Raw genomic sequence first — 24102 nt, 5'->3', positions numbered from 1 at the left:
CACAGAGCAGCTAGGGTTTGCTGGGATTGAAGGGCAAGAGCTTCGGTCCCTCCTGGTGGGAAGCAGGGCTTATGGAACCGGGGTCCTGTGGGACCTCAAGCCAGCAAGAACAACTTTATCAGCCCTTCCTACGTGCAAGTCCCCCGAGAGATGCTGGATCGCAGGAACCAGCACAGAGGGCGGCCCTGCAGATCCCTCCCAAAGATGCCCACAGCAGAAGTCCTGTGGCCCAGGGCTGAGGGAGGGGATAGCTCTCAGCTTTCTACAAAAGAAATTAGAGGAGCCAAGATCCTCAGAGTCGGGGTGGCTGTGGTTGGGCCCTGACAAATTAGAGTGGGTGTGGTGAGGACAGACGCAGCAGGAGGGAGGTGGTGTGGACGGATGCAGGAGGAGGGAGGTGGTGGTGTGGATGGATGCAGCAGGAGAAACATGGTTTGGACGGATGAAGGAGGAGGGACGTGGTGTGGACAGATGGAGGAGAAAGCTGTGACTCCCAGCTCTGAGTTGAGCCTTCCCGCCTCTTGCTATGAAGGAGGAGGGATGTGGTGTGGACAGATGGAGGAGAAAGCTGTGACTCCCAGCTCTGAGTTGAGCCTTCCCGCCTCTTGCTATGAAGGAGGAGGGACGTGGTGTGGACAGATGGAGGAGAAAGCTGTGACTCCCAGCTCTGAGTTGAGCCTTCCTGTGTGTGTGTGTGTGTGTGTGTGTGTGTGTGTGTGTGTGGGGGGTTTGGGGGGTGATAGAGGGGGGATGCTATTTCTCTTTCATGAAGTTGCCCTGGCATTTCTTTTCATTATCTAATGTTTTTCAGAAGAAGAGAGATCCAGATTACAAAGTCACCAAACTATGAGTTGGTAGAACCAGGGAGAGAAAAATGAGCCTTCCAGGCCACCGCGGATCTTTCAAATATGGCTGGAAGTCGCAGCAGTGGCTCTATCGACACGTTAAACACAACTTATTATTTTAATGTATCAAAGGTTTTTGCAAAAAGCACCGAAGAGGACCTATTAACTGAAAAAAATACAAAAGGAAATTCAAAAGTGAAATGTAAAACCAAGAAGAAAAGAATGTTCACAGTTTTTTAAAAAGCAGAACACACAGAAAATGAATTGAGGAAGGTAAATATGAAACAGAGAAGAACTCTCTTCCTATTGGTTGCTGTTGTTATTATTTCATTAATAATATGAAAAGGCATGGTGGGCGTGGTGGCTCAGGCCTGTAATCCCAGCACTTTGGGAGCCTGAGGCAGGCAGATCACTTGAGGAAAGGAGTTCAAGACCATCCTAGCCAACATGGCAAAACCCCATGTCTATCAAAAATACAAAAATTAGCCGGGAGTGCTGGCACATGTCTGTGGTCTCAGCTACTTGAGAGGCTGAGGTAGGAAAATCACTTGAACCCAGGAGGCAGTGGTTGCAGTGAGCCAAGATCTCGCCACTATACTCCAGCCTGGGTGACAGAGTGAGACTCTGTCTCAAAAAAAAAGAAGAAGAGAAAGAAGAAGGAGGAGAAGAAGAGGAGGAAGAGAAGGAGGAAGAGGAGGAGGAGGAGAAGCAGCAGCAGCCACAGCCACAGCCACAGCAACCAAATGTCATTATTTCTAGGTCAGTGGGATTCTCGGTAATTTGGAATTAAACTGTCTCTAATCTACAATGACAGTGCCTGGTAATAATTCATGCCTCTAAATAATCCCAGAACTCCATGGAGAAGCAACACAACAGAGTGCATGACAACTGGACGTTTCCCGCTCTGTGAACGGGCTCCAGGGATCAGAGGCAGCTGCTCTTCTCACAGCTCCCTGGGCTGGATGAGGTTCTCACTCAAAGAAGGTTCAAACCAAATCCTGCTCCTGAGGTGACAGCAGGGCAGGACTTCCAGAATTATTTTTGAGATTCCACTTCATTCACAAATTCAACATATATTTATGAAGCAACCTGGCAAATTGTGGGTCCTGAGAAGAAAGAATTAAATGGATGAACGTCTCCCCGTGGAGGTCGCAGTCAGGGAAGGGGCACAGAAGAAGCGAGGAAGCAAACAGGAGCGCCAAAGGCCTCAGGGGGATGAGCAGAGAGGAGAGGGCAGCCGTCTGGGGTCTGCCTCCCCACGCGTGTGGCGGGAAGTCCAGGCTCACGGAGATGAGGACCTGGATTCCACCGCTCAGCAGCTCCTGGATTTACATTCCTGTTTGCACAAGGAAGCAGGAAAGTGTCTGAGTCGCTGCTTGAAAGCCACATGGGTGCCTGATGATTTCTCCTTCACACGGTGACAAGGTTCCTGCTTTCATTTCTAACTCGATCTTCTCACCCACATAAGCCTCCTCCGTCCGGCTGATGCTCCCCGCCAAGCACTGCTGTGTGGATGTGCGTTAGGACAGTGAGCTCGTCTGCCGTGCTTGCTGGAGAAGCCTGAGGGCCTGCTGCTGCCAGCCCCTGTTCCAGGAAGCTCCAGGTCCCCTCGCCACCCAGGAACTAAGGGTTAACGCCAGTGCATGGGGGCTTCCCAGGCCCTCCGCTCTGACCTTTGGGGCCTGGACCCCAGTGCAGTGAAGGCCAGAAAGCGGCAGAGGCGCATGGTGCCCGCGAGCAGCCGGTGCCACACACAGCCCCTGTGCCTCCTCGGACAGGGCTCCAGTGCCTCCTTTAGAACAGGATTGATGCGCCCTTCCCCGCAGGCTCCCGGCGAGGACTGCAGACAGGATGCCCAGGCTGCCACAGGGCCTGGTGCAACAGACACACACATGGTGACTCTCAGTATAAAACAGCCCATCCTTCTTCATAACCACCCCGTGAGACCCCTAGAGTCAGGGACCACATTTCTAGGTGCGTAAGTGCTTTTCTCCATCACACAATTAATAAAAGGCCAACTTGAGTCTCCATTCAAGACCCTCTAATGTGATACTTAAGAGAGTCATACAATGAAGAAAGGTATAAAACAGACTAACTTGTTAGTTCAGAATCCTCACAGAGTCGGTTCTTCATTCTCTGCATTGTCTCGGAAATACAAAAACACCAGCACCCCTGGTCCACCTACCTCCAAGGGTTGTTCTGGGAATTATTAAATGAGTTGAAATCTGTAAAGCACGTAGCTTGGCTGTGGGCACCGGGAAACCTGGGTGGCCTGGATGTCATTGTTGGGGGGCTGTGGTTGTTGGTGTCTTGGTGGGATAATCCCCAGCTGGCTGGAGGGTAAGCAGGTGGGACAGAGGGGCCCCCGAGGGCCGCCGGCTCCGGAGTTACCCTTCGGCCCCTGCACAGAAGCTCACGATGACCCTCCACACGCCCATGCAGGGCGCCCAGCATGACTGCGCACCCACACAGGGCCCCACGACCGGGAGCACACCCATGTGGGCGAACATGATGGCTGTGCCAGTACCTGGGACACAGAAGCCACGATTCTGCACACCCACACGAGGCGCCCCCGGCTTTGCCGCAGCCACCCAGGGCGCCCAGGACCACCCCGCGCACCTGGTGCAGAGCGCCCACGACCTTGCGCGCCTCCTGGTACACGGCGTCCGCGCTCCAGTGCGCGTTGAGGGCCTTGAGTGCCGCGGCCAGGCGGTTGTGCTCGCGCAGCCACAGCGTGTGCAGCGCCGTCAGGGAGGGGACCTCGCTGGCGCGGCCGTCCCCGGCCAGGAAGCAGGGCCCGCGGGTCTCTCCGGGGATGCCGGGCTCGGGCGCACAGGCCGCAGGCGCGCGTGGCGGCGCGAAGGGCAGGTAGGCACGGCCGGAGTCCCGGAGGCGCGCGTGGACGCGGAGCAGCCCCTCTGCGCTGGTCCAGTTCCGCAGCTGCCTCTCCAGGGCCGGGGAGCTGCCATACACGGTGGACGCGTCCAGGAATGAGGTCAACCCGTTCATCTGCTGCCGCGGGTTGGCCATGGACAGGTTCCCGAAGAGCGCGCCTTGGTCCCCGGTGCCGCAGGCGGCCGAAGAGCGGTAGAAGGGCAGACAGGCGGTGCCCGCGGCCGGCCGGGCCTCCTCCGGGAGCTGCGGGCAAAGGGGAGTTCAAGGTCACCCAGGGCCCCCGCGCACCATTTGTAAGACTCTAGAAGCTCGAGGCCGGCGACGACCCCACAGCACCGCACGTTTTTCTGCCCCTCCAGTCCTCTCTCTGCAGGGGTCGGTCCAGCCAGTCCCCTCACCTTCCCCCTGGTCTGCTCACCGGTAGTCTCTTGCCTGGAAGAGGCTGAACCCAGAGGATAGACCCCACATCCTAGGAGTCCACATCTCCCCAAAGCTCAGATGCTCCTGGCCTGAGCCAGTCTCGCTCCTGCTCAGACTTGTTCTAGCTGCTCATGGAATCCCCGGTCTGGTTTATTTTCTGACTTTCGGAAGAGCTGACCTCTTTCTTTCCAGTGCCATGGACTTGGTTTAGGAGCACAACGAGTAAACAGTCTCCGAGTTTTGGGGGCATCACTGTTTAGTGTAAAGGCAGCTCGAGGGGAGTGAGGATACCCTGGGTGGCCTTCCAGCTCTGGCTGTGGCCAGCTTCCATCTTCTCATCTGTAACATGGAGATCTAAAACATTATTTCCAGATTTACAGGTTTCCTGGGAAGAGTCACCCATGCTGGATGCCGGTGACCTCTGTGGGCTGCAGAGAGCATGTGCCCTTTCCCTGGCAGCTCTTCCTCCCTGGGGAGTTGTCACGGGGTCAGGGCCTACCCTGGGCATTATCTGATTTAAGAGGTTAAATCGCTCGTCCAGAATCACAAGATCGCCGGGGTTAGACAGACCCCGAAAGAGACTCTTCCTGAAGATCAGGGTCTTCTCGTAATAGGACATTATTATTCCCAGTGAAAATAAGGGAAAAGCTCCTCTTGGGGCAAAGCGCAGCCCGGGCACTGAGGAGGAGGAAGGAACAGAAGACCTGGGGTCAATTAGGGAAATGCGCCCGGCGAGCCAGCAGCCCGCTCAGGGCTTAGCCGCTCCGTGCAGCGCGGTGCAGGGAGACAGCCCCAGCTCCTGGTGGACTCAGGCACAGGAGGTGCAGCGGAAAGAATGTAGGTGAGAGGGAGTCGGCCTTGTGGTGAAGCAGCAAAGCAGAGACCGTCAGAACCCCTCTGGGCAGCGCCCAGGCCTGGCAGCTGTGCAGCCCAAGGCCAGCTGGGGGTCGGGGCAGCGAGGACGCCCCAGCTCTGGCTCAGAGCCAGCACCGGGTCCACAGGTCATGCATTAAAAAAGTGCTTCCGGCTGGGCACGGTGGCTCACACCTGTAATCCCAGCACTTTGGGAGGCTGAGGTGGGCGCCCAGCACTTTGGGAGGCCGAGGTGGGCGGATCATGAGGTCAGGAGATCGAGACCATCCTGGCTAACATGGTGAAACCCCGTCTCTACTGAAAATACAAAAAATTATCCGGGCGTGGTGGTGGGCGCCTGTAGTCCCAGCTACTCGGGAGGCCGAGGCAGGAGAATGGCGTGAACCCCGGAGGCGGAGCTTGCAGTGAGCCGAGATTGGGCCACTGCACTCCAGCCTGGGCCACAGAGCGAGACTCCATCTCAAAAAAAAAAAAAAAAAAAAAAAAAAGCGCTTCCACTGAGAGCCCTCAGGGAGGCCTGCGAGGCTCAGAGCAGAGGAGGTGAGAACTTGTGGCCAGCAGGGAACCCAGGCAGGAGCTGAAATTCAGCAAAAGAGTAGGAAAGCCAAGAAAACTGTGACAGCGGGAACTTCAATGCACGCCCTTCAGATTATACAGGCCCAGCGGCCACAAGAATAGGAGGAAATAGAGGAATTAAACTGAAGAGCACAAATAATAATAAAATTACAAATAAATAAGAAGGAGCTGCAAATTCTCCTACTCACTGCTTCAAAGAGACTCAAGAAGAGCTAAAATTCTCTCTAGAAATCAATGAAAAGTTAACTCGCTTGTTAAGAGAATTCAAGCACACCAGCAAAGCCTTCCTCAGAAGAAAATCTGTGCTCTTTAAATTGCTTTCGTAAAAACAACAAAAACAAAGAAATTAAGTAGCTATTTTAAGAACTTAGTTAAGGAACAGAGAGCTAAAGCAAAAATAAATGAGAAAGTTAAACTAATGCATGCAGAAGTTAAAATAACTAACTATGAATAAAAGACCTGGTGGGAAGAAAACATGAAGCCCTGCTTCACAACCCAGTGTGGAGAACAAAGCAAGGGCACAGAGTGAGGCAGGATTTGCAGTGAGGGAGGAGCAGGGCTCAGGCACGCAGGAGATGAGAAGAATCAGGAGCGACTGTATATGCGGTTTCATGGCAACACGTTGGAAAATGAAGAACAGATCGATGACTCCCTAACAAAATAGAAATAACCACAGTTTTTCCAGGAAGAAATGTAAAACTCCAATGGACAATGAGGATGGAAGAGATAGACAAGGTGATCAGAAATCCAGAGGTCAGATGGCATTGATGGTGGACTTCTATGAAATCTTGAAAGGATAGGTAACTCCAAGGTTGCTCAAACTATTTCAGCCATGGAAAAGATGAAAAGGGCCCCAGTGCATTCTGCAGAGTCAGTGAAACTTTTGTATTGGCCTCTGATGAAAACAGGACAAGGACAGGGCATACAGATCAATAAATAAAATAATAAAAGATAGGGCAGCCAATCAAAACAGCAATTATCATAGTCAAATAGAATCTGTTCACAGAATGGTTCCCTGTTGGAGAATAGGGTTATATTATCCAGGGTGTCAACAAATTAAAGAAGAAAAATTAATATCACAGGTACTTAAAATGCGGTAACACAATTTACTATTACCATTCCTGGTTAAATAGAGATAGAATAGAATAGATTGGAATTGCTAAAATATAATGTAGAAGCAATAACAAATATTATCTCGAGCAGTGAAACAATGGAACAATTTAATTTAAAATTAAGGACTAGCAGAAACATCCACTATCATTGTTGGTACTTAGTACTACCTCAGTTAGACCAAAGTCTAGAAAATAAAATAAGAGCTGGTAAAACTACTATAAGGGAAAATAAGATTTAAAACATAATAAAATTATCTTTTTTCCTTAATGCTATGTTAGATGTCTACAACATCTAAAAATTCTAAAAACTTGATAACATTTCTTTAAAAAGTGTTTCAATCTGTGGAAAAGTATAAAATTGTTCTTTTCCTTCTTTTCTTTTTGTTTTGTTCTTTAGCAAAGTACCACGAGTGGTAATGGAGGAAAAAAAATCCCTTTCATGATGACAAAAAAGTTTATCAAAATCAGGTGTGTAAATTTAACAAAATAACCACATGATCTACAAAAAGAACATCATAAAACATCATTAAGTATACAAAAAATTGGGGAAAAGATTCTTCCTTTCTAAATGAATGTAGAAATTAAATGCAATTTCATTTAGAATAATAATGATAGTACTTTTTCATTTTGAAGTGGATAAATTAATTTTAAAGTTTATATGAAGACACAAATTCCATTATTTATTTATTCCTTAATAAACTAGGGAAAAGAATAGTGATGCACTATTGACTTGACAGATAATAGGATATACTATAAGGCCGCTATGACCAAGTCCACACAGTGTTGTCAACAAGAACAGATGAATCTGTTAATAAAAGAAGACAGAGAGCCCAGAAGCGCACCCCAGTTCTCTAGTGACAAAGCATTATCTAGGCCTGTGGGGAGAAGGAGGGTGGAACCAGCTGGTTTTCCATCTGGATGAGAATAAAACGCACCCAGACTGTCCACTGTGCAAAATGAATGGAAACCCACGCTGCAATATCACCCAGGAGGTCACTGCTGACCTCGAGCAAAGGGGATTCCTGAACCAAAACTGAGCCTAGAAGCCACCAACACATAAGTAGACCTGGCCTTATAAAATATGAAAGTGCTTCATGCTGACAGTTCTGTATTGATGGGGCTGGAGAAAACTATTTGTGAGAAAAGTGAGAGAGAGTTAACATCCAGAGTGGAAAGGAGCAATTAAAATCAATTAACAGTCAAATAGTAGAAAAATGGACAAAGGCTATGAACAGATCATTTGTGAACAAATACAAATTGCCAAAAAAAAAAAATAATAAAGGACAAGTTTAAAATTCACTAACATTCAGGGAAAGCAACTAATGTAACAACAAAATATCTCTTTTTTTTCTTTTGCCGCCAAACAAGCAGAAAAAAATGAGAAAAAAACAAGGCTGTTGCTAGTGTGGATGGCGAACGTGGGTAAGGGGTACACTCAGTCGTTGCTGTGAGAGTCACAGGATTTTTAGACAGTAGTACCAGCACAGCAGTGCTAAAGCTGCCTTCCAACCTGGCAGTGTCACTTCTGGTGATCCACATTGTGGCAGAGGCTGCAACACAGAAGGGCACACCCATGGCTGTGACCCAGAGTGTGGAACAGTCCAGCCGTGAGCAGGGAGGACTTGGAGCTCCATTGGGGGAATTTCCAGGACGCATCACTACTGAGTGAGAATCCAAGATACAGAACGTGTACTCAGCATAGTCTTGTTTATGTTAACAACATTCAAGAGAAAATGCTTGTGCATGACTTCTTTAGGTGTAGCCGAGTGAGCATTCATATCATGGAAAGGGCACACCATGACCACTCATATCGTGGGAAGAGCACACTATGAGCACTCAGATCATCAGAAGGACACACCAGGAGCATTTGGATCAACGGAAGGACATAGCATGAGTATTTGGATCACAGAAAGGGCACACCATGAGCACTGAGATCATGTGAAGGGCACTCTATAAGCATTCAGAACACAGGAAGGGAACGCCATGAGCATTCAGGTCATGGAAACGGCATGCCATGAGCATTTGGATCACAGGAAGGGCACTCTATGAGCATTCAGATCACAGGAAGTGCATGCTGTGAGCATTTGCATCATGGGAAGGGCATGATATCAGCACTCAGATCACAGGAAGAGCATACTATGAGCACGCAAAGAATGAGATGGGTATGCTATGAACATTCAGATCACGGGAAAGGCATGAGATATGAACTTTCAGATCATGGGAAGGGCACACCATGAGCATCAGGATCATGGGGAGGGCACACCATGAACATTAGGATCCTGGGAAGGGCATGCCATGAGCGCTCAGATCACAGCAAGGGCATGCTGATTAAAACGGGGTGCCCAGTGAATCCCTTTGAACCCACTATGCTGTCTACACCAGCTTCTTACGATTCTAGTTTCGTTTATCACGTCCCCTTCCCCCTACACACACACTTCAAATATCAACATTTGGGAGTCAAGTGATCTGGTTTGGGGGCAGGGGCAGGAGTGGAGAACACGGGAGTGAGGAGGAAGAGAGTCTAGCAAAGAGGAATGGAGAGGAAGAGCCACGTGTCAGGAGAGTCAGGCACAGTTTAAGTTTTACATTTATGTGAAATTACACTTACATGTGGGTGCTCAAGTTTAATGTAAGAAATTCTTATTTGAATTAAAACCTATTTTGAACTAACATCAATGTAAGGACCATGTATCAAAATTTGTGTGTGGGGGGGTGGTCATAGGAAAATACATAGTCTTAACTACACTTGTTGAAAAGCACAACACAGTGAATGTAACTCAACTTGCTTTTACCATAAGAGAGTGAGAAATGTGAAGTAGATGAAAAGGCGTAATAGGAAAGTAACAGAAAATAAAGAACAGGAAAGACTTACGGGCTCGAATAGACTAACTGCACCTAGAACTGAGCCCATAACTAAAGATCTGCCACCCTAGAGGTTATCAGGACCAGAGTCACAAATAAGTTCTACCAGTTATTCAAAACAAAAAACCCAAATTTGATTTTAGACAAGGTAATCCTGAGCGTAGTAAAAGAATGGGCAGCCCCTGACCACTGTCAAAGGCTGATGTGTTTGTAACACCCAAATAGGTGCAGTGTCAGAAAAGAGCACTGTAGCACAACTCTGCTTATGAAGAGAGATGCAATATTTCAAATAAAATATTAGCAAATTCAATCCAAGAATAAATGAAAACCTGCATCACCATCATGCAGGCCATGGAAATCTACCAGTGCGGCTCACACAATAATGAAGGGAAGTGGAAGCCCTGTGGCCTCCCCCGCCGATGCTGGGAAGGCATTGAGTAAAGCTGGAACCCACAAGCCTCATTAAAATTCCTGGGAAATTACAAATAAAGATTTTCAAATTTCTAACTGAAGTTGTCTAGCAGAAATTCCTAGTAGACACCGTATGTGAGGAAAAACATCAGAATCATGCCCTTTATCTAAGGAACAGAGCCAGGATACTGCTCTCACCATGGCTTTTTAAAATGTTACTCACTAAAGCAGTATTTTATCTACACAAAGTAGATTCCTAATAAAACAAAGTTGTATATCAAGCCCAGTTCTTAATATGTTTAAAATAAAATATAGAAAAATATATTTATTTATATGTATATTATTATATATATCAGATAAGGAAGACCTGCTTAGTAAGATAACAATTTAGATGTCATAGAGAAGAAAAAAAATTGACTAAAATCGACCTAAATTTGTGAATAATGGCACCGTAAACAAAATGAAAAGCCAAGCAATCATACAGAGTGAAGGACCGAGGCTCACTCCTTGTCTACCTTTTTCGCCTTTGAAACCTGTTTGCAACAAAGATCTAACAAGGCTGACATCTAAGGTTATTTATGTCTAAGTATTCTGGGCAGCTATTCTCATTTTGGCTCAAATAAACTCTCTAAAATGTATTTTGTGCCTCAGCTTCTTGCTTTAGGTCAACAAAAGAGATACAGATACAGGCTTTAAAGCCAATAACGTAAAATTCAAGGTTTTCTTCTTTGCTGCATTGGAAAATAATAGGAATTATGTAAGATTAATTATTGCTGAGAAGTAATCAATTAGAAAATACAATTCACCATCTCATTGCTGCAGAGAAATTTGGGAGTACCTATTAAAATTCCAACATGAGGAGGATTTTTTGTGACGGATCCTGGCGGACAAGAGGCAGGACTAGATTTCAGCTCTCACTCGGACAAACAGAGCAGTGTGTGGAGGCTCAGGTCGTGAACTTTTGCTCCAGAACGACGGCAGGAATACATTAGGAAAGCCAAGAGAACCCGCAGACCCTCTGAAGGAAGCGGATGGCTCCTACAGGACTCGGGAGACACCCCAAATACTGTGAGTGCCCAAACTGCGGAAGTGGGAGAGATGGTCCACCCCGAACATGCACCCCCACTGCGGAACCTGAAGGTCTAGATTACGGGAGAAGATTCTGACTTTACCCGGAGCTGAGTCAATTTAGAGAGCCGAGTGGAATACAGGAGTAGAGGAAGCAGCTGGAAAAGCCCTGTGGGCTCTCTGGGTCCCCTAGGAAGCCATTTTCACCTCGCCTCACAGGGGTGCTTCAGGAGGGCTGCCAGAGGCACCTGAAAAAGGCCACAGGGAGAAGGAAACCTCCAGCTGAACTTTGTAACAATTTGAACTTGGTGGCTAGATCCAGAAGAGAGATAACGATCACTATACCTTAGCTCTCAGGAAGCCACATCCCTAGGAAACAGGGAGAGTACGAATCACATCCAGGGAACACCCCGTGGGACGAAAGAATCTGAACAACAGCCTTGAGCCCTAGACCTTCCCTCTGACAGAGACTATCCAAATGAGAAGGAACCAGAAATCCAGCTCTGATAATATAACAAAACAAGGCTCTTTAACACCCCCCAAAATCACACTAGCTCACTGGCAGTGGATCCAAACCAAGGAGAAATCCCTGATTTACCTGAAAAAGAATTCAGAAGGTTAGTTATTAAGCTAATCAGGAAGGCACCAGAGAAAGACAAAGCCCAATGTAAGGAAATCAGAAAAATGATACAAGAAGTGAAGGGAGAAATATTCAAGGAAATAGATATCACAAATAAAAAACAATCAAAACTTCAGGAAACATTGGACACACTTAGAGAAATTCAAAATGTACTGGAAAGTCTCAGCAATAGAATCAAACAAGCAAAAGAAAGAACTTCAGAGCTCAAAGACAAGGTCTTCAGATTAACCCAATCCAACAAAGACAAAGAAAAAAGAATAAGAAAATATGAAGAAAGCCTCCAAGATGTCTGGGATTATGTCGAATGACCAAACCTAGGAATAATTAGCATTCCTGAGGAAGAAGAGAAATCTAAAAGTTTGGAAAGTTTATTTTGGGGAATAATCGAGGAAAACCTCCCTGGCCTTGCTGGAGACCTAGACACCAAATACAAGAGGCTCAAAGAACACCTGGAGAATTCATTGCTAAAAGATCATTGCCATTGCCCAGGCACATTGTCATCAGGTTACCTAAAGTTAAGATGAAGAAAAGAATCTTAAGAGCTGTGAGACAAAAACACCAGGTAATCTACAAAGTAAAAACCTATCAGATTAACAGCAGATTTCTCAGCAGAAACCCTACAAGCTAGAAGGGATTGGGGCCCATCTTCAGCCTCCTCAGACAAAACAATTATCCACCAAAAATGTGGTATCCAGCAAAGCTAAGCTTCATAAATGAAGGAAAGATAACAATCTTTCTTAGACAAACAAATGATGAAAAAATTCACCCCTACCAAGGCAGCACTACGAGAACTGCTAAAAGGAGCTCTAAATCTTGAAACAAATCCTGGAAACACATCAAAACACAACCTCTTTAAAGCATAAATCTCACAGGACCTATAAAACAAAAATACAATGAAAAAAACAGCAAAATCACAAAACCCCAAGGTACACAGGCAACAAATAGCACAATGAATGGAATGATACCTCACATCTCAATACTAACATTGAATGTAAATGGTCTAAATGCTCCACTTAAAAGATACAGAAATGCAGAATGGATAAGAATTCACCAACCATCTGTTGCCTTCAAGAGACATGCCTAACACATAAGGACTCACAAAAACTTAAGGTAAAGGAGTAGAAAAAGGCATTCCATGCAAATGGACACCAAAAGCGAGCAGGGTAGCTGTTCTTATATCAGACAAAATAAACTTTAAAGCAACAGTGGTTAAAAAAGACAAAGAGAGTCATTATATAATGATAAAAGGCCTTGTCCAACAGGAAAATATCACAATCCTAAATAAATATGCACCTAACACTGGAGCTCCCAAATTGATAAAACAATTACTAATAGAACTGAGAAATGAGATAGCAACACAGTAATAGTGGGGCCTGCAACACTCCACTGACAGCACTAGACAGGTCATCAAGACAGAAAGTCAACAAAGAAACAGTGGATTTAAACTATACCCTGGAACAAATGGACTTAACAGGTATTTACAGAACATTCTACCCAACAACTGCAGAATACACATTCTATTCAACAGCAAATGGAACTTTCTCCGAGACAGACCATATGATAGGTCTCAAAATGAGCCTCAATAAATTTAAGAAAATTGAAATTATATCAGCACTCTCTCAGACCACAGTGGAATAAAACTGGAAATCAACTCCAAAAGGAACCTTCAAAACCATGCAAATACATGGAAAATAAATAACCTGCTCCTGAATGACACTGTGTCAAAAATGAAATCAAGATGGAAATTAAAAAATTCTTCGGGACCAGGCGTGGTGGCTCACGCCTGTAATCCCAGTGCTTTGGGAGGCCGAGGCCGGTGGATCACCTGAGATCAGGAGTTCGAGACCAGTCTGGCCAACACGGTGAAACCCAATCTCTACTAAAAATACAAAAGATTAGCTGGGCGTGGTGGTGGATACCTATAATCCCAGCTACTCGGGATCCTGAGGGAGGAGAATCACTTGAACCTGGGAGGTGGAGGTTGCAGTCAGCTGAGATTGTGCCACTACACTCCAGCCTGGGCAACAAGAGCGAAACTCCATCTCAAAAAAAAAAAAAATTCTTTGAACTGAACGATAATAATGACACAACCTATCGAAACCTCTAGGATACAGCAAAGGTGGTGCTAAGAGGAAAGTTCATAGCCCTAAATGCCTACATAAAAAATCTGAAAGAGCACAAACTGACAATCTAAGGTTACACTTTAAGGAATTAGAGAAACAAGAACAAACCAAACCCAAACCCAGCAGAAGAAAGGAAATAACCAAGATCAGAGCAGAACTAAATGAAATTGAAACAACAACAACAAAAATACAAAAGATAAATGAAACAAAAACCTGGTTCTTTGAAAAGATAAATAAAATTGATAGACCATTAGCAAGGTTAACCAAGAAAAGAAGAGAGAAAATCCAAATAAGCTCAATTAGAAGCGAAATGGGAGCTATTACAACTGACACCACTGAAATACAAAAGATCATTCATGGCTACTATGAACACCTTTATGCCCATCAACTAGGAAACCTAGAAGAGATGAATAAATTCCCAGAAAGATATAACCCTCCTAGCTTAAATCAGGAAGAATTAGATACCCTGAACAATAAGAAGCAGTAAGACTGAAATGGTAATAAAAAAATTACCAACAAAAAAAGTCCAGGACCAGACAGATTCACAGCAGAATTCTGCCAGACATTCAAAGAAGAATTGTTACCAATCGTATTGACACTACTCCACAAGATAGAGAAACAGGCAACCCTTCCTAGATCATTCTCCTTCCTAGATCATTCTGTGAGGCCAGTATCACCCTAATAGTAAAACCAGAAGAGGACATAACCAAAAAAGAAAACTACAGACCAATATCCCTGATGAACATAGATGTTAAAATCCTTAACAAAATACTAGCTAACCAAATCCAACGCATATCAAAAAGGTAATCCACCATGATCAGGTGGGTTTCATATCAGGGATGCAGGGATGGCTTCACATACACAAGTCAATGAATGTGATACACCATGTAAACAGAATCAAAAGCAGAAATCACGTGATCATCTCGATAGATGCATAAAAAGCATTCAACAAGATCCAACATCCCTTTATGATTAAAACTCAGCACAATCGGCATACAAGGGAAATATCTCAATGAAACAAAAGCCATCTATGAGAAACTCACAGCCAACATAATTCTGAATGGGGAAAAGTTGAAAGCATTTCCTCTAGGAACTGGAACAAGACAAGGATGCCCACTCTCACCACTCCTCTTCAGCATAGTACTCGAAGTCCTAGCCAGAGCAATCAGACAAAAGAAATAAAGGGCATCCAAATTGGCAAAGAGGAAGTCAAACTGTTGCTGTTTGCTGATGATATGATTGTTTACCTAGAAAACCCTAAAGACTCCTCCAGAAAGCTCCTAGACCTGATAAAAGAATTCAGAAAAATTTCTGGATACAAATCAGTAGCTCTTCTATACACCAACAGCGACCAAGCTGAGAATCAAATCAAGAACTCAACCCCTTCTACAATAGCTGCAAAAAAAGAAAATACTTAGAAATATACCTAATCAAGGAGGTGAAAGACCTCTACAAGGAAAACTACAAAACAAAACACTGCTTAAAAAAAACACAGACAACACATACAAATGGGACACATCGCATGCACCTGGATAGGTAGAGTCAATATTGTGAAAACAACCATACTGCCAAAAGCAATCTACAAATTCAACACAATTCCCATCAAAATACCACCATCATTCTTCATCAAATTAGAAAAAAAAATCCTAAAATTCATATGGAACCAAAAAAGAGCCTGCATAGCCAACGCAAAACTAAGCAGAAGGAACAAATCTGGAGGCATCACATTACTTGATTTCAAACTATACTATAAGGCCATAGTCACCAAAACAGCATAGCACTGGTACAAAAATAAACACATAGATGAATGGAACAGAATAGAGAACCCAGAAATAAACCCAAATACTTACAGCCAATTGATCTTCAACAATGCAAACAAAAACATAAAGTGGGCAAAGGACACCCTACATAACTAATGATGCTGTGATAATTGGCAAGGCATGTGTAGGGAGAATGAAACTAGATCCTCATCTCTCACCTTATACAAAAACAACTCAAGATGGATCAAGGACTTAAGTCTAAGACCTGAAACTGTAAAAACTCTAGAAGATAAGATTGGAAAAACTCTTCTAGATATTGGCTCAGGCAAGGATTTAATGACCAAGAACACAAAAGCAAAGTCAATAAAAACAAAGATAAATAGTTGGGACTTTTAAACTAAAGAGTTTTTGCACAGCAAAAGGAACAGTCAGCAGAGTAAACAGACAACTCACAGAGTGGGAAAAAATCTTCACAATCTATACATCTGACAAAGGATTAATGTCCAGAATCTACAATGAACTCAAACAAATCAGTAAGAAAAGCCAAACAATCCCATCAAAAAGTGGGATAAGGACATGAATAGAGAATTCTCAAAAGAAGATGCACACATGGCCAACAAACATATGAAAAAATGCTCAACATCACTAATGGTCAGGGAACTGCAAATCAAAACACAATGCAATAGCACCTTACTCCTGCGAGAATGGCCATAATAAAAAAAACAACAAATAATAGATGTTGGTGTGGATGTGGTGAAAAGGGAACAACACTTCTACCCTGCTGGTGGGAATGTAAATTAGTACAACCACTATGGAAAAACACCGTGGAGATTCCTTAAAGAACTAAAAGTAGAACTACTATTTGATCCAGCAATCCCATTCCTGGGTATCTACCCAGAGGAAAAGAAGTCATTATACGAAAAATGTACGGGCACACGCGTGTTTATAGCCGCAGAATTCACAATTGCCAAACTGTGGAAGCAACCCAAATGCCCATCAATCAACGAGTGGATAAAGAAACTGTGATTTTATATATACGATGGAATACTACTCAGCCATAAAAAGGAGTGAAATAATGGCATTTGCAGCGACCTGGTTGAGATTGGAGACTATTATTCTAAGTGAAGTAACTCAGGAATTGAAAACCAAACATTTTATGTTCTCACTCATAAGTGGGACCTCAGCTATGAGGATGTAAAGGTGTAAGAATGACACAGTGGACTTTGAGGACTCAGGGGGAAAGGGTAGGAAGGGAGTGAGGGATAAAAGGCTACAAATTGTGTTCAGTGTATACTGCATGGGTGATGGGTGCACCAAAATCTCACAAATCACCACGAAAGAACTTACTCATATAACCAAACACCACCTGTTCCCCAGAAACCTATGGAAATAAAAAATTCCAACATGAACATAATTCATAATCCACTAACTCCACTTTGTATTATGTACCTAGAGATACACATTGGTGTGCATGAGGAGGCTTGTATAGCTTTGAGGTTTTTGATACATTCATAGCTACATATTTTCTGCAGTGGATGGGGGGTTTGCAGCGCCCAGTGGAACATCATAAGTGCATCCCCACTTAGCTGAGACCAGAAGGAGCAAGGTCATGAAGAAAAGCCCAGTCCTAAAATAGAGCATGCTGCGAAGCTCTCACAGCTCCCTGGGCTGAGTGAGTCAGTAGTCAGAGACTCAAAACACTTTAATTTATAGTCTCGTGTAGTTGCTGGAAACATGTTTCTCTTAGGAAAATTGAACAAACATAGATATGATAAATTGTGTGGATCATTTTCTGTTTTGCTTTGGGATTCAAAAGTCCCAACTTGCTCCAAGCTCATGAAGAACTTCCACCCTCGCACTCCACTGTAAATACTCAGAGACCAAACTGGATGCTTTGAGTGTAAAGGACATCAAACATTTAAAAGCACTGATTTATGATGTGTCATCTGTTGGGTTTATGGAGCTACTCCTAGAGTATACCGTATATTTTTCATCTCACTGGAGTGACTGTTAGCTCAATCACTCAACTACTGAAGGCTGCCCTGGGGATGGACAGGATCTGAATAATTGATGGACGCTGTTAACTGCAAGCCAGGGGGCTTAGGCCTGACACAAAGAGCCCTGGAAAGTGCCTTGGGGACCCACCCTGGGGCCTCTCCCACATTCTCACCCATGGGCACACAGGTGTCCTCCCTGCCAGATGTGATCTTGCCTTTTATTTTTAAAATTGTTTACAAATAATTTTATTGTTATTTTTCTCTAAGTACAAAGATAATATATGCTCAATAATGAACATTTTGAAATAAGAAAGTGACAAGTAGAATATCATCTAAAATTTTACTAACCCGGGCAACATTTCACCATTTCCATAATATCACTGTATAACATGATTGTCTAAAGTTGCTTGTGTTCTCATGCTCATAGCCTGTGATCAACATTTAAAATTTTTCAGTATTTTGGTGACATAAACAATTGTGGCAAACAAATATATTCACCCACTTCTATGGGCAGTTTTGACATTGTCCTTAGGAAAAATTCTTGTGGTGGTGTGAATGGGTTTGATTTCATTTCATATCTATGTCACATCATGTCCCGAATGTATTCACCAGTTTACTTTTGCACAGCAATGTATGGATGCAAATCATTTCTCAATACCCTCAACAACACTAAATTAAAATTTTGTAATTTCTTTCCAGTTTGTATGTTTAAAAACAGCATCTTGCTGTTCATTTATCTTTCATTGATATCTATGTGTGTGTGTGTGTGTGTGTGTGTGTGTGTGTTTACCTACACACACATATTTGGGTTTTCTTGTAATTTTCCTATTCACATCGGGTGTTTATTCCATTGGGTGTTTAGTTTTTTTCATTGCTTTATAAGAGCTCTTTATAGAATGAAGATAACAATTCCCTGTGATTCCATATTTTCAAGTCTTCCCCTGAGGGTTTGCCTCTTGTTCGTGCCCTGGGTTTGTGTCCGGGGCCCTTAGCGCAGAGCCCTGAGGTCTGGAGTCAGCTCCTCAGCTCCTGGGAACAAGCCCTGCAGGCTCCCCACCTGACATGGTCCAGCCCCTCCCTCCCTGCTGCCCAAAGCACCTGCCCCAGCCTTTCTGCCTTCAGGGTCCCACAAGCATGTGCTCCGTGTGGAAGGGAAGTGCTGTCAACACCAGTGCTGCCCCGTGAAAGACAGGCTGGCCCAGAACAGCCAGAACAGAAAGTTGAAATAGGGCAGAGAGATGGTACCTGGTGTGACCGGGCTCACTATAACCGAGCCCTAAAAAGAAAGGAGGAGATTGGAGAGTGACATGGCTGATGAGAGCACTCGCCTTTCCCATGAGATCCAGTAGGGAGCCCCGAAGGAGCCAGTGCCCGGACCCCCCAGAACCTCTGCGGGGGTCTCCAGGGGCATCACAGTATCCTGCTCCTCGCCACGGCCTCCCCTGCCCTTGTCCAATACACTACTGAGTTACACAGGGTCCCCATGTCAGCAGAAGGATCCTGGAGCAGCTGTGTGCATGTGAGGTGTGTGCAGGTGTGTGTGTGGGTCTGTGCGTCATGAGCATGTATAGGTGCATGTGCCTGTGTGCACATGTGTGTATGGGTGTGGGTCGGTGTGCATGTGTGTGCACAGGTGTATGGGTGGTCACGGTCACCTGTGCCTGTGGGTACGTGCATGCCTGTGGGTATATTTATGCCTGGTGGGGCAGGGGGCCCTGGGGCCTAACTCACTTTTGCTTTTCACTCCCACTCGGGTTCTTCTGAGGAGACTTTTCTTAGGACAACAGGCCAATTTCTCCCCTAAGGCAGGTGGAAGTCCAGTTTCCCCAGGGCCAACTTATCCAGGAGGCACCGTAGCCACAGTGCCTGGGGCCACAGGAGCAAGTGTGCTCACAAAATGTTTAATTTATTTTAAAATCAGAAGAAAATAGTAAACATTTAGGCCATAGAAAAAGTTTTAACCTACATTGATATATTTATCTTTATACGAACGCAGCCATCCATGTAACTTTGAGTATTGTGGATGGAGGAAGGAGCCCCTGTGGGCAGCTGTTGGGCTCACCCCAACCATCACGTGGCCCTGGATATAGCGGAACATGCCCTGGATGATGCCCTGGCCGGAGGCCCCCCGACCTCCCCCACGGTGTGCGTGGCCCTGAAGGGCTGTGCTTTTCCTGGGGTCCTTGTCTGGCCTCAGTGCCACCAGTGTCCTTCCCACCCAGGTGGTGGCCCCCAACTGTCCCACCTGTGTCTGGAAAAACACAAATTACCCCAATAGCAGCTGCAGACTTACGAGAACAATCCCTCCTTCTTCCAAGGCTGCTTTTCACCAGCTCTTGCCCAAACCAGCGAAACTCCAGGGGATCCCCAAAGGTGGAGCCCCCACGCAGAGTGGTTCTCTCAGTGCAGCTCCAGGGGAGCCCACAGATGGAACCTCCACACCGAGTAGTTCTCTCAGTGCAGCTCCCTACCCAACGTGCTCCCTCCTTGCTGAGCTTCCCTAATCACCCCACATCCCTCTCAGGCGTCTAGGCTTCCAGCAACACAGCAATAACAATACACATTCATCGAATTCCTTCTCCGAGCCTGGTTTTGCAAATTCGATTTCATTTCATTCTAATTGCTACATTATTAGGTGGGAAATACACTCTTTTTATGGACAACAAACCTATATATACACACAGCTAATAAGTTACAAGGCAAGCCTGGAACCCAAGACCTGATAGATAATAGATGCTCGTCTCCACTGCTTCTCCAGGCTGCATAACTCAGTCATTTTTTGCACAGATTCCGCTTGGGAGCCACTTAGCTGGGAACGAGGACCTCTGCTTGGCAGACTGTTCATTGCTGAAGATACAGGTACTTCTGTAAGATCTAATAGCTCTAATGTTAACAGATGAGAAAGTTGGGGTCTTGGGTGGTGAAGAATGAACAGTAGGGCCGGGCACAGCAGCTCACACCTGTAATCCCAGCACTTTGGGATGCCAAGGCAGGCAGATCACTTGAGGTCAGGAGTTTGAGACCAGCCTGGCCAACGTGGTGAAACCCCATCTCTACTAAAAATAGAAAAATTAGCCGGGCATGGTGGCACATGCCTGTAGTCCCAGCTACTTAGGATGCTGAGGCAGGAGAATCGCTTATATCTGGGAGGCGGAGGTTGCAGTGAGCTGAGATTGCGCCACTGCACTCCAGCCTCGGCAAGACTCCAGCTCAAAAAAAAAAGAAAGAAAGAATCCCAGGTTAGAGGTACATGCAGCGGGGCCACTTCAGGGATGCCTGGTGAGGGGGCTCTGCAGAGAAGAGTGAGGGGCCCCCCATCACCAGGGTCTGAGCCCCAGCATGTGAGAGAGAGAGACCTCCTCCCAGGGACAGAGGCTGGACCTGGTTGAAATTCAGTTTCCATGATTGACACAGTCTTTATGGTGCCCCTTGTCCACCTTTCCCCCAGTATTATTCCTTTTGGGATATTTTGTTTAGATGTCTTGATTTTGCCCACTGGGACCTCCTCTGCAGATGCCCAGAATTTTGTAACTGCTGGTTTATGTAACTGTCCTGCACACCTTCCAGGGACCAGCCTGTCTTCCTTTTCAGCCTGCCCAGCACACAGCACAGCATGGCACAGAATAACTGCCAGTGAAGTTTTATTGAATGAATGTTAGAGAGGACATGAGACCAAAACCATCTGTGCTCTTAAGTAGAAAATGTCCCTTGTTGGCTGAGCACGGTGGCTCACGCCTGTAATCTCAGCACTTGGGGAGGCTGAGGCAGGCGGATCCCAAGGTCAGGAGCTCGAGACCAGCACGGCCAATATGGTGAAACCCCGTCTCTACTAAAAATACAAAAATTAGCCAGGTGTGGTGGCGCCCGCCTGTAGTCTCAGCTACTAGGGAGGCTGAGGCAGAAGAATTGCTTGAACCCGGGAGGCGGAGGTTGCAGTGAGCCGAGATTGCACCACTGCATACAAGCCTGGGTGACTGAGTGAGACCCTGTCTTAAAAAAAAAAAAAAAGAAAATGTCCCTTGTTAACTTCAAGGCTGGTTTCCAGAGAGAAGTAAAATTAAAAATCTACCTATATGGTCTCTTTCTTTTCTGGTAAGAGTGAATATTTGTGCAATAATAATGGAGAGTAATTCTGCAATATTTATCAAAATTCCACAGGCACCTCCAATCTTACCCCTGGATCCATCGGGTGTGCACATGGGCACAAAGACTGAGGGTCAAGTGTGCTCTTTGCTTCATTATTTGTGACAGCATAAAAACAGCAACGAAGCAGAAAGCAACTCATGCTCATTAATGAGGGAAGTGGTTAGATAGATTATAATGCACACACAAATGAAATATTAAGAAGTCATAAACAATTACATTTCTGTTCACTTAATGTTATGCAGGTATGTGTAAGAACTATTGCTAAGTGGTCCTTACCAGGCACTGAGCATGCACATGATGTGACACAGAGGATGAGAAAAAGCGCAGGTACCCATGGGATCTTATGCTCTATTTACACACGTACCCACAATATGCTATAAACACACGTGCCCACACAGTATCTTATATGCCATATACACACATGTCCACAAACTGTCTTATATGCCATATACACATGTGCATACAAACTGTCTTATATGCTATATACACACGTGCTCACACACTATCTTAAATGCTATATGCACATATGCCCACATACTGTCTTATATCCTATATACACACGTGCCCACATACTGTCTTATATCCTATATACGCATGTGCCCACACACTATCTTACATGCCATATACACACGTGCCCGCACACTATCTTATATCCTATATACACATGTGCCCACACAGTTATCTTATATGCCATATACACGTGTGCCCACGCACTCTTATATCCTATATACACACATGCCCACACACTATCTTATATCCTACATACACACGTGCCCACACAGTATCTTATATGCCATATACACACGTGCCCACGCACTATCTTATATCCTATATACACACGTGCCCACACACTGTTATATCCAATATACACACGTGACCACACACTGTCTTATATGCCATATACACACGTGCCCACACACTATCTTATATCCTATATACACACGTGCCCACACACTATCTTATATTCTATATACACACGTGCCCAGACACTATCTTATGGGCCATATACACACGTGCCCGCATACTATCTTATGTGCCATAGACACACGTGCCCACACACTCTTATGTGCCATATACACACGTGCCCACACACTCTTATGTGCCATATACACACGTGCCCACACACTATCTTATATCCTATATACACACATGCCCACACACTATCTTATATCCTATATACACACATGCCCACACACTATCTTATATCCTATATACACATGTGCCCACACACTATCTTATATGCCATATACACACATGCCCACACACTATCTTATATGCCTTATACACATGTGCCCACACACTATCTTATATGCCTTATACACATGTGCCCACACACTATCTTATATGCCATATACACGTGTGCCCACAATCTTATATCCTATATACACATGTGCCCACACATGATCGTATATGCTATATACTCAAGTACCCACACATAATCCTATATGCTATATAGATGTGACCACATACTATCATACATGCTATATACACACGTGCCCACCCGAGATCATATATGCTAATACATGTGCCCACACGTAATCCTATATGCTATATACACGACCACACACTATCATACATGCTATATACACATGTGCCCAACCATGATCATATATGCTAATACATGTGCCCACACATAATCCTATATGCTATATACACATGACTACACACTATCATACATGCTATATACACATCTGCCCACACACTATCATATATGCTATATATATATGTGTACCCAGATAATTTCCAGTGAGATGCACCGGATATTCACAACTGCCACCCCTGGGAATAGGACAAGAGAAACAGACTTTCACATTTTATTTTATACTATTCTGTTTGATGTTTTAAATAGCACTTAGTTTCATAATAAACATAAAAATGTTTTCTAAAACTTACTTGTATGGGAAAACATGGGTTTTGGTTCTCACAAGTCATCTGGCAGTCAGCCCCTCCCCCGAAGGCAGCTTTGCTGGTGCTCTGTGGTGTGAACGCGATGTCGTGGTCGATGTATTGTCCCCATGCCATCAGGAGGTCAGAATAGCGGTCATCATCTGTGACAACCTCATTTGAAACTTGAATGACATGTCTTGTCACCTCCCGGACCTGGGTAGGAAGAGACCATTGGTCAGGACATAGGAGGACCCCGTGGTAGCAGAAAGATGACCCTTTGGGATCATGCACTTCCTGGTGTGGTTCTTGTTCACAGAGCTCCAGGTGCTCCTAGGAGATCTGTGCCCTGGAGTTAGGGCAGGAGGAGCGTAAACTTTGAAGACAGATGCCCCTGGACTTGAATCCCTGCCTTGATTTGTGGTGGCTGGAGGGCCTGGCATTAACTTCCCTCAGCCCTCACTTCCTCATCTGTAAGTTAATATGGAAA

The 24102-nt window shown here is 45.1% G+C and overlaps 1 protein-coding gene across 1 annotated transcript in view; it reads right to left on the bottom strand.

Moving 5' to 3' along the window:
* Positions 1–24102, bottom strand: part of TPO (thyroid peroxidase) — a 172920-nt gene that overhangs the window by 99585 nt on the left and 49233 nt on the right. The window contains exons 7-8 of the mRNA XM_032172472.2: positions 23622–23828; positions 3465–3983 (exon numbers count right to left, since the gene is read on the bottom strand). Coding sequence (XP_032028363.1) covers positions 3465–3983; positions 23622–23828 — 726 coding nt within the window. The remainder of the gene's footprint in view (positions 1–3464; positions 3984–23621; positions 23829–24102) is intronic.

The sequence above is a fragment of the Hylobates moloch genome, unplaced genomic scaffold, assembly GCF_009828535.3.
Source record: "Hylobates moloch isolate HMO894 unplaced genomic scaffold, HMol_V3 SCAFFOLD_13, whole genome shotgun sequence".
In the NCBI taxonomy this organism is placed as follows: Eukaryota; Metazoa; Chordata; class Mammalia; order Primates; family Hylobatidae; genus Hylobates; species Hylobates moloch.
This window is presented reverse-complemented; position numbering and strand designations above follow the sequence as displayed.